Source organism: Glandiceps talaboti, chromosome 3 (genome assembly GCF_964340395.1).
Source record: "Glandiceps talaboti chromosome 3, keGlaTala1.1, whole genome shotgun sequence".
Classification (NCBI taxonomy): domain Eukaryota; kingdom Metazoa; phylum Hemichordata; class Enteropneusta; family Spengelidae; genus Glandiceps; species Glandiceps talaboti.
The window spans coordinates 11,401,627-11,413,815 of NC_135551.1; the positions used below are offsets into that span (position 1 = coordinate 11,401,627).

At 36.1% G+C, this 12,189-nt stretch overlaps 1 protein-coding gene across 1 annotated transcript; it reads right to left on the reverse strand.

Annotated features, from left to right (window-relative positions):
• Window positions 1-2,115: 2,115 nt before the first annotated feature.
• Window positions 2,116-11,452, reverse strand: LOC144432708 (pre-mRNA-splicing regulator WTAP-like). Its single transcript, XM_078120975.1, has 7 exons — window positions 11,331-11,452; window positions 10,178-10,215; window positions 9,249-9,372; window positions 7,806-7,921; window positions 6,993-7,165; window positions 4,407-4,561; window positions 2,116-3,323 (listed from the first exon to the last, which is right to left on the reverse strand). Exons 2-7 carry the CDS (start codon window positions 10,205-10,207, stop codon window positions 2,548-2,550), a joined length of 1,374 nt encoding a protein of 457 aa, XP_077977101.1. The 5' UTR covers window positions 10,208-10,215; window positions 11,331-11,452; the 3' UTR covers window positions 2,116-2,547.
• Window positions 11,453-12,189: the final 737 nt, after the last annotated feature.

Genomic DNA, 12,189 nt, shown 5'->3' on the forward strand with positions numbered 1-12,189 from the left:
TACTGAACTGTAGTCTGTACATCCCCTAGTCTGTAAGGTACGCCGTGACGGGGCGCCCTCAACCATCGGCCAACCCCTAACGTCACGACGTATCTTACAGTCTATACATCCCCCTATCCCCATCATATTGAATATTTGATTACAGGGTAATACCAGTTGAAAATATGGAGATCTGAAGGATTTGAAAGATTTCAAGGTGTACACCATTTTATTTATGTACAGTGCTTTGGACACCAGTGAGGAAAGATTAGTATAGTTATAATACATGTAGTCGTTTCCTATGGTCTCTCTCTCTCCACGTATAGTCAAACAGACAAATTCTATCAGAAATCTAGTAAATCTCCTGCTGGGGAGAGGGATGAACAGCACATTTAAGTAGTAATCCATCACACATTGACAGGTGGTTGTAATTGGTTACTTTGTTCAGTTTTCTACAACCTCAACCTCCAGTATTGAATATAAGTGATGCAAGGACACGATAATGTCATCACATTTATATCAACACTCCAATAGCATAAACTATTGCTGTTGGTGGTGGTACAAAACGGAATTCTGTGCTAGAGAAGTCCATTTGACTATACGGTGGAAATGATCATAACACATACAGGACTAGATTAAGCAAAAATGGAAATGTTGTGGTCAGGTTTTTTTCTTTCCCGACAGCAGCATGACAAGCAAATAATTGTGCATAGGCAGTTTTGGTAGCTCACTCAGTGACAAAGCTAGATCAACGTTGACAGATTGAACATCATCCAATCTCACTCACCAAAATATTCTTAATTCACATACATTTCAACACAGTAACATAGATGTTCAATAAAGCCAAAAGTGTAGTGGTTCCAACCACTAGTATTTAGCTAAAAAACGAAATTTACAAAACGATCCACTTGTCTTGTAAATTTCAATGGTTTGTATTACAACATGAGTTCTGCCTGTAAAATAGGACATTTATAATCAAAGGTGATCATTTCGATTTTGGACGGTTTTGTTTTACTTGATAGATAGATAGTTTACTACTGGACACAGTAGGATTGAAATCAAAATCAGAGCAATAGATGAAACTCTGTTGTACACTAACTTATAGTGTACACAAAATGATTACATATGTACCAGTGATTACTTTACTCCAGTGCTATTGGTAGTTGCTACTGCACTGCAATACCGCATATTTGCATGCAAATTGATATGCAAATGAGGGCATGATCATTAATTGTACACAAAATTGTGTGATTGCACAGTATGATTTTTACGGAAATTTGCTGTGTCGGATTTAATATTAACAGAACCCTATGCCATGTGAGTGCTAGTGTGGGTACTCAGGGGTATTTGCATTCATGCTTGCGTGTTTTCTGCTGCACTTTTACTCACTACATTCGTCAGACTTTGACTGCAGAAAACACGACACATACTCATGCAAATATCCCAAGTACGACACCCTTGTACTCCATCGTTATGTGGTTCTGTCAAATCATCTCCTGCATCACAACTGTTGTGTTGTTATCTTGGGAGTAAAACAACAACCCCAACTTGCTGAATGATCAGCTTCGATCATAAGATGTATAATGTTTACAGACAGCCTTCTGGTGAACGCTCTCTTTGCATGCTGTAATATTGTATGGAGAGAACATAGAAAAAACACACAAAATAACCATGTGTGGATGAAATAACCGAAAGTCATAATAAAACAGGACACAACATAGAATGATAGAGGATAAAAGCATTATTAGTACTAGGGGAGCAATTAGAAAGCACAGCATTTCATTGTGGGCCAGCTGACTGACTGAAAGAACAGAATACTAAATATATATAGTGTTTTAAAACATTCTTAAAATATGCTTTGCGTTATTCACACAGGAGCTTAGAACCTTGTCATGCATAACCCCTGCCCTATTTTAATTTATTAGATATCCCTGAAAGTAATCATTTCTACAAATGTATATGAGAAAACAAATGACTCTGGAACTGAGCATTGTAGAGATTGGTGGAGAATCAGTATTTGTGTGCGTGAACACCAATAAGGAACTATATAAGAAAACAGTTTAACTAGAGAACACATTTATTGTCACTGACATTCAACCTTGCATTTCATATAAACAGCAGGCATACTAGGGTATATATCTTTTCTGGGATTTCGTGACGTCTTATTGTTGCGTTAGGCTCTATAAAATAATCCTAGTTTTTGGACGATTTCAGTAAAAAAAAAATTAAAAAGAGAGTGACAAAGAAAAGAGTAACCACCAATAAGTGAGCCCTGGCCAAAATCCCTGCCTTCTGCTTGCAAAAATTTGTATCAAATGTCTTTCTCATAGTCTCCATATTTTCAGAAGAATTTTCTGGTATAATATTTCTTTTTTAGTAAAACATTGTAAGACAATTTGATTGTGTGTGAATGAGTTTATAAAAAAACAGAACAAAACAAAACTATATACATCTACATTAAGGAAGTAAACAGTGATATAGGACACATCTTTTGACATTCAGTTTTGTTTCTCTTCTCGAAAACATTCAAATGAAAGAGTCATATTTATATACCTGCGGTAATGTCTATTAATCACTCTCCTCTGTTGTACAAGAGGTTTTTGAAGGATCTGATAACCCATTATGTTCTACCCCTTCTATGGCATCAGTCACTTCCCCAGTTTTTTTAGGGGACAAAGTCACTTCATAAGGGAGGTCTTTAGTCTCTAGTTCAGTAGGGCTGTCTGTGTCACTCAAATAATTGGGAGACCCTTTATTGTTATGTTTATTATAAGTAGCACTATCGTCAAGCGGGGGAGCTTCGCTCCCCTCATGTTCAGTCTGCCCTGAGGATTTCTCATTATGCAATGTACTTAAATCCTTAGTCTGTTCTTGCTGTTCATTGCAGACATTGGCAGTAGTTCGTTTTACCTCTTTATCGTCAGGGTATGTTGTTACCTCTTCTTTTGTCCTGTTCATTTGAGTTCTCTCCTCGCTCTCTTGAGAGCTTGTGTCCATTGCCTCCTCGACATCGTCGTCATTTTCTGAAGTCCCTGTATGATTTAGAGTCGAATTGCTGGATTGTCTGTGATAAACGTCATCGGTGGAAGTCTCGTTGTTGTCGTACCAATTTTTAGCCCCATTGTTTACATTCACTGAAGTTCTCTGCTCATTGGGTTCTGACAATGATGTCGGGGTGTTTGTGTTTGCATCATTGCTCAAACCGTTGGCGCAAGAAGCGTCCTGTGTAGCCTTCATCTGAGCAATTTGTTGTTTGGCTTCTTTCAACTGCTGTTGCAGCGTATGTATAGTGCTTTGCATGCCTTCCACTTCTTCGTCCAACTGAATCACAAAGTCGTTCAATTCTGCAAGTTGCATTCATGGATGACAAAAAAGAACATGTAAGCAACATGGCCAATAATAAGTTCCAATGTTGTTAAATAAGAAAACTAGAACATTATATTAATTGCAATGGTTTACTCATTCAAGGGAATATCACTTCAGTTATTGTGGTTGAAATATCTCTATTCCCCATCCATATTCTCCCAACATGTAGGCATTCACTAATTTCCTTTTAAGTGGTCATATGGATGTGAGTTTTGTGTATTTATTTATTTACAAACACAGACTTGGCATATGTTATTTTACATTAATTTTTCCAAGTAGGAAACCATGCTTAAGTTGTTTTATAAATCAAACATCACACAATAAAATACACAAAACTCATCCATATGGCCACTTAATGGGGAGGTGGACTAAATCTCATACAAACCCAGCTTCATAGTCTTAAAGCTGCATTAGTTGCAACTGGAACAATTTATTTTTTTTAAATGTTGTTAGATACAATAACTTTCTGGTAATATCAATAAACCCTGAACAGTATTGAATCACCGGTGGGATAAACATATATCTTGTAGCTTTTATACATTTGGTACAATAAATCAACTCAAATTAATTTTTGGGTCCGCACCCAAAATCCGCACCTTCAACTGAGATCATAATTTCAACCTATTACTGCACTACTTATGTATAAGATCGACTCCTAATTAACATGTACAATGCCTAATTATTGGTATTTGAACAATTTTCAGCAAATAAATTGTGGTTGTCTGATTGAAAATTGATACTACAAACTAATGCAGTTTTAACATGACAACATATTCAAAACCAAGCTTTTACTCAACATTTAAACGGGTCACCACACTACCTACAGATTATACCAATCATTAACTAACAGATACAATGTCTTTTAATAAGTAATTGACCGATTTTTTTAGTGAATATATCTTTGGTTACATGATAAGAAAAAATGTCCCAGTTGCAGCTAGTGCAGTTTAAAGTAATAATCCATTACAGAAAGTCCTAACCAAGCTCTCAAATTTCACTTCAAGTATAAAATTCAGAAAGTCTAACTCAAGCACTTTTAAGTTTCTCTACATTAAACTCACCATCTTGACTACTTTTTAACTCTTCACTATACTTTTTCTGTAGGGCTAACTCTGCTTCAAGTTCTGCGATACGACCCTGAGACAACTGTTTACCTAACTCTTGGTTTTCCAGGATCAGCTGGCGACACTTGGACATCAACTTCTTGCCTGTTTGACTGTGAATAAGACACACCCATACAAAGAGAATACCTCCCATTAATACAACTCAGTATCGTGTGGACTTGGTATCAGGTCTATTAGTACAAATTATATTCATTCCAACGCCACCATTTAATAACATTTATCACATTAGGCACAATCAATTAAACATTTTGTTTGCCGTCCTTGAATTTCCCAAAAACCTATCAGACTGACAGACAGACAGACAGACAGACAGACAGACAGACAGACAGACACACACACACACACACACACACACACACACACACACACACACACACACACAAGCCACAGAAAAATCCCCACAATGCTAGCATGTCATTAAAAATTCACTTTTCTGTTGATTAATTTTCTGTTTGTACCTAAATCTACTACTCTGGTGAAATGTAAATGGTATTAGTTCAAAATCTGATTGCCTCTTACCAACTATTTAGATACAATGTGTATGTGTAGTTATTCTGAAGTTATCTGAACCATCTTTCAAATAACAATAGTAAGAACTATACCCTTGCATGGAAATTTGGAGCCAAACGAAATGTGTTTGTTTTTTCTAACTCTACTGACAATCCTACCTGCACACGGACGGCAAACAAAGAATTTAACTGATGATACCTTATTACATTTAAACAACAATTTGTACACTAAGTATTTGCATCAACATCTTCACCTCTATAACATATCAGCAAAGTCATTTTCATTGTTCTTTCTTTACAATAAATACAATGGATTTTGTGTCATAAAACTTTGGTCACTTCATTCATTATTTTCCACAGAACATACATTCTTTCATACAATTTATTTCCCAAGCAATGATTATTTTAATGAAATTCTTTTATATATATACTGGTGTATATGTGTTGCATTAATCATTTTGAATTAACATAAATTCATATAACAATATTACATAAATAATCTGAAGCAAGCTCAAGTATTTTTTTTGTTTAATACTGTCTCAACAGAGCACCGGTTGTACACATGGATAGTCTAAATCATTATATATTTGTAAACAATGAATGTGACATTCAAAGCATGGTTAGTGTATGCATAAGAAATGTAAATGTTAAAAAGCGTATTACTGATGAAGTAGGATATCCATCAATCACATGTACATGTACATTGTAATCAGCTGGCTATAAATAGTTTGACAGGGGCATTGAACATCTATCAATAAAACATAAATCAGCTGGCTATAGTATAAAGAGTCTGATGTGGGCATTGTTTTCAGTTATTCATACATGTATGTATGACGTAGAATTTTGAAGGAATTCAGTTTTGGTATTGGAATTGTATGATTCCACCATGAGAGTAATTCAAACTAAATGGAGGGAGTATAAAGAGATATGTCACAGCTGAAAGACCACACTATCACTTTCAGGCATATGTGAACATGATCACCACACATCAGAATACCGTGGTAATATCTCAAAATTTGATGAAATTAATCCTATGCTAAGCATTGAAGGAAATTTAGGATATATTATAAAGATATGTATTTAATTGACTACATAGAGCAAGGAACAATATCGAATTTGATCAATACCTAGATATCAACTTAGGAAATTTACATATGCAAAATTTTTGAGAATAACATATTTTGAAAAAACAAACTGTCTACTTGTGTTTCTGTTATATGCTATCAATTCATGACTAGCTGTATTTTGTATCAGGTCTTATTTAGTCAGCGTGAGACAGTTGGTTCATCAATGAAAATGGAGCTTTCGTTCAATTGACAACGCAATTTACAAACTTGTTACTGAAAGCATTCACTTCTTGACATGTGGGTGTACGTGTAGTGCAATTATACTTTCTGTATGCCATCAGCCCCTTAGAGGTGTGACAATTTGCTACAGATTGCTTACAGTTGTGGACAGTCAATGTACAATGTTTATTCAAGCTGCTGACAAACCATACAAATCGTGGTACCTGATAGGACATGACATGATCATTATAAAGTGACATCAAAATTCATATGCTTACTAGTAAACATAGATTGTTAGCCTTTCTGGAGATCCAAAAAATGATAGGTTGTACCAGGGGGTCATTTTCATCATATTCTGGGGAAAGTGCCACACAAATTTGAATGTGTATCATAACTTAACAGAAAATACAACACACATGTATCACATATAAACCATGTTGCCTGTTTCTTTGCTGAAAATGCATCCACTCTACCCAAAACTGGTTCACAACTTCACTTACATTAGCTAGAATCTCGGAAGTAGTCGAAGTTAGAAAGAGGAATACTGGCTGACCACAACATCAATCAAGCACACTCTCAGAGGTATGATATACAGTCAAATCTATAACATCTCTATTTCTGCCAAATGTGTGCAGCAAATGAGGGTTATTTGAATAGATGATAGCAAGATGTCTGCCAACATTAATGACATTTTTTAGACATTTGATAGCCTTGAGATTCTACTTTACCTGTCAGCGGTGAATTTCCAGGCACTCATTTCATTTTGAGCTTGTTCTAGCTTGTCTTTGGTCTCCTCAAGATCTTTCTTCATTCTTTGGAAGAGGATGTTGATAGCTGGATCCAGGAGAATGGAACGTAGTTGGGCAGAGGAGGAGTTCTGCTTCAAATCAGCTAGCTGACTCTGAGATGAAATGAAATGACACGAGTTTATAAACCAATAACAATACTTTCTTGAACATAATAAATTACATAAAGGTTGAGCATATACATGTGACATATCTTCATGTTAGAATATTATTACAATATTGTCATTCAAAGATTATTAAAACTCAAGAACAGACACTTTTGAAAACATGGCAAAAATCTGCCAAATACACCAGCCTGGGTGGCAAGGGTGGTGTTAGTATCATGCTTTCGCCATAGTGGGGAGAACAATTGCAAACATTAGCAAACATGCATAGTAAGTAATGTTATCATAACTAGTATTGATTTCAATGCAATTCAATGGAGCGCTGCACATCACACCCTGGCACACTTTGCCCAATTACGGCAAGTGGCATGCTCGTCGATATCAGTTCACTTGGCATTTTTGCTTTGTTAATTTCTTCATAATTGTTACGTTTTTGCAAAAAAAATATTTCACTGACAATTTATGTGATTGTGTGATTCAAATGCTGTTTCCATGGCACTAGGTGGGGTACACAATAAAACCTTCATGGCCTAGATATGGCTTTTGTGGACCTTGGTAGTATGGCTTACAGGCCCTCCCAACATACAACCTCGGTCTGCAAAACCCATCAAGATTAATAGTAATTACTTACAGCATATTCTTGCATTTCCTGTTCTTTGGTAGTCAATCTCATAACAAGGACGTTCTCCTTCCTAGTTGAATATTTCAACTTCTCTTCAGTTTCACGTAGACCAGCCAGCTCTTCATCTAAAAGAAACATAGGAAAACATGCAAATTGGTCAATAGACATTCTGTGATGCAAATGGGGCACTTTAATTTACTGATATATGGAATAGAAATTAAGTGAAACTTGCAACTACCAGAAATCATCGCGTCAGTGCAGTAAGATCGTATCTGCTCATGACATTCACAAGCCATTAGCGGTCCAAGTGCAACAAACCCGCGGGCTTGCCTGGCGAAAACGGGTGTCATAAAAGTTGTTTGCATCTCTAAAGCTGTTTGTAGCGTTACTTATAATAGCCTAATAAATTGATAACAACTGATATAAGACGGAGATAAGGTTTGCCTCAATTGCAGTCCATGCAGACGGCCGAATAGAGGTTTTACAGCTGTTTACTTGTGTTATGTAAGAGCCCATCATCACATGTGTAAATATTGGTACTCTTTGATAACAAGTCAACCTGCTTGGCTAATGGCTTGTCCCAGTAATGTATGCAATTGTATAGGCAGATTTGACCTTACTGCACTGACGCGACAAAATGTCTTTATTTTGAATCACAAAAATTTTCCCACAGACTCGGAGACAAGTTTTTGCATTTTTCCTTTACTTTTTTAATGTCTTGGATAAATAATTGTTAACGTCAGCCTCGTTATAGTCCTGCAACTGCATTTAATATCAATATACCATGTGACAGCAGCCTCTGTTGTGGAACACCATATACTAGTATATAATTTGAAATGACACTTCCTGTACAAACTCTGCTTATCAGAATTTATACATGATTATTACAACATAATTCTCCATCGACACACCTCTCAAAATACCCTCACCAACCCAGGAATTTTGGATTTTCTGATTTTTGACCTAAAAGTCACAATTTTAGACCTAATTTTCATATTGATGATGGGTTCATCGTCAATCAATTGACAATCAAAGCCATACAAAATTTTTTTTTTTAAACTTATGAATTAAATTATATTATTCTAAAAAACCTCTGTACAGGGTTACTACACAGAAGCACAATACATGTACACGCCAGTACAATACTATAACTGTCACCAGAGGGCGCTGTTTGTTTGAAAGTGGCCTTGTTATCAAAATTCTGACATGGTTTGTCTCTAATTTGAAAGAAAACCAAACAACGTTGGCTAATGTTCAGACCATTTGAAAGATGCAAGTTCATATCGTATGACAGGAAGTTATTTCGCATTCAGCTGGGAGGAATAATTAAATTGAAGGAATGTCTGTGAGTTCAACAGGATTGCCACCCACATAGTCAACTGTAAAATAATTCAGGAAGTAATTCTGTAAAATGCATAAAGTATTCAAAAAGAGATAGTTGAAAACACTCACTGGTACCCAGCGAATCGTTGGCTGCTTTACTTTCCAATGTATCAATGTACACATCTTGTTTGGACCATCTGGCAAGTATCTCTTCCTTGCTCATTTGTTTCATATCGTCTTGACTCAGACGCACCTGAAAAGACAAAGTGTACCCACTTCAGAAGCAATCTAACAATGACTACACTAAACATATATGTCTTACTAATTAACCTGTTTGAAACTAAAAAGAGATGTATTCTTCAAAGAAGACAATGTGTGCGGCATGGACAGTTTGAATGACTGTTATGTTAGAAAGTTTAAACTGTCATCAAGAATGACTTACAAAGGTAAAAATAATACACAAGCAGTTCAAAGTTGTTAGCAGTGAGCTTTCGATCTGTCTTGGTCCACGATCCTCATCAGAGTGACAAATTCCATAGTTATCTACAGTTACAGCCGACCACTGGCAGTGTTTTCAAGAAATCACATGGTTTTCCTATTATTATTAGTGTTCATACTGTAAGTAACGGTTTGCATAGAATGGTTGTGACCTTAACAGCTTATATGACTAGTCATGTCAGTAACTGTTAGGCCAGGGGAGCCGGGGGGGGGGGGGGGGGGGGGTACTCTTGTGAATTATTTACATCTTTACTTATATGTTATTATTTTGACCATGGAGGAAAATGTTGTTTGTAAGTCTTGAGAATGAATTCATACTAACTTTAAGTTTAACCTATTGATCATTACAAATATAGTGGTGTGGCTGCCAGATTTCAAATTTATCAGCATTGCTTATTGTAAATTTTCTGCTGATTGTGCATAAATTAAGACTGTTTCAAACATTAGACATGTACCTATATACTTCCTTACTGCACATTTTCTTTCCAAAATCATGTATGCAAAAGAAATCTGTTTTGATAAATACAAAATTTAGTACTTTCAATATACATTTTACATACCCTTTTCAGCGGAGGCTCAGATTCTGACATTGTCTTTTCTAAAAACAATAAAAAGACAACAACACAATAATTAGTGTACTAATATTAACATTCACTTTTTGATGTTAAAAAAAAAATCAAATTCATACACTCCCTGTTTCATACCGATAATGTATGTCTTTCTTTTGCACGTCTTGCAAACAGTGTCACATCTTACTTTTTGGATAGGACTTTTCTAACAAATTTGAACAGGCAAAACAAATTACAGCTAAAATAAAACAATTGCTGAAATTAAAAAAACGTTACTTCATTTCATTTCAGCAAATTTTGACAATGTTTTAGTTGACTTCAATCAAAGAATAGTAACTGTATACGAAATGGTTCAATACATCCTGATCTCAAATACAAAGTGAAACTAACCAATACAACAGACTAATGCTATATATATAGTCATGACAATTTGATTCACTGCAGTGATCTTGTTTTTATCTAAATTCTAACTTTAATGTTTTCAAAATACTAATTCAAGGCAGAAAGATTATGCATTTACTTCTACGATTGGGTAGGTGATCTATTTACGATTGTACATAGCGCGAGTGCCCAACCCAATATTTGAAGTGGAACGAATTTGTTTTGAATATCACTATTTCCATTTACGATCACCGTCGTGACAGTTCACAGTTACCTTTGATGAAACAGTGGCGTTGAAGACGAAAATGACACTATTTTTTCTATATCAATGAAACTACCGCTACATAATCTACAGCACACGGAGGGATTGGACACTCTATCAACGTCAAACGTATATTGGAACATTCGAAGGCTGCAGTTTACTACACGAATACGCGCGCGTCGCAACTGCAGCTACAAGTTAAACGTTAACCGTGTTAGTGACAACTTACAAGCTATTACGAGTTCATGACCCGTAATCACTTATAGTGACTGGTTCGAATTAAGATCGTTATTCCTAAATGAACTCAAGTATAAAGTTGTCTTAGATATCACATTCACAATGCTGCGAACTTGTTGTCAAAGTGACGGTCACCTCTATGCAGTTGTAAAAACCCCAGGAAGTCATTCGGACCTCAAAGATGGCGGAAAGGTGTAAAACACTGTCCCACTTTGCCACCTTCATATACATAATTTGAAAATTTGAATAGAGACATACGCTCACCTGGTAATATAATAGTAGCTAAGGTATCGCAATATTAGCAGTGTGTGAGGATACAATTTATACTTGAGTCAAGGACTGCATATTGAATTTTGGAATCTGCGGACGGGAAGCCACAATGGAGGCCGCCATGTGCAAAGAATGTCGTATCTACGGTTTGTTGTTTCTTTCCTCCAACAGTTACGGCTCTTCAGGGTCGCGTCCCCTGCACTAGCTGCGATGAGGCGTACACTACCACTACCAGTCTGCCCTCGAGGCCTCTGACATTCTGTTATCTGATATCCGCCCACAATAAAACGAGGTACCAAAAGCAAAAATATTCGTAGAACTCATAGCATGTTGACACATGATGAAATACACTGATTTTTTTTAATTTAATACAAAAAAAACCCCGTATATACAACATATACATGTAGGCACCTATGCATTTCAGACAAACTGTGTGCACGCAAACTACCCAGGGCTCCATGTTCCAAGTTGTAGTCCCCATTCAACGGTTACCCTGCTTGCAGATGGAATATTCCAGTTGTCAATTAATATTGGTCATTTCCCGTTCAAATGTCCAAATGTTCATATCAATGAAAGGTCCAACGTACAAAGTCTTTTAAATCGTGAATATTTTGAACATTTTTTTGTTTATCAGTTTTTGACAAGGTTTTAGTACTTATTACATTGCTTCCCTAGTCTATTTCCTATACAGTATGTTATCGTTACGATTTATACCTTCACTCACATATGGTCAGACCTCAGTTGGCATCCAGACTGTTGTTTCCCTGACATAGCTATAGCAGCCTTTTTGTCACGGTCAGTTCAGAGCCAAACTGATTAAAATGTGATGTAAGCCTATATCTCTCATTTAGCC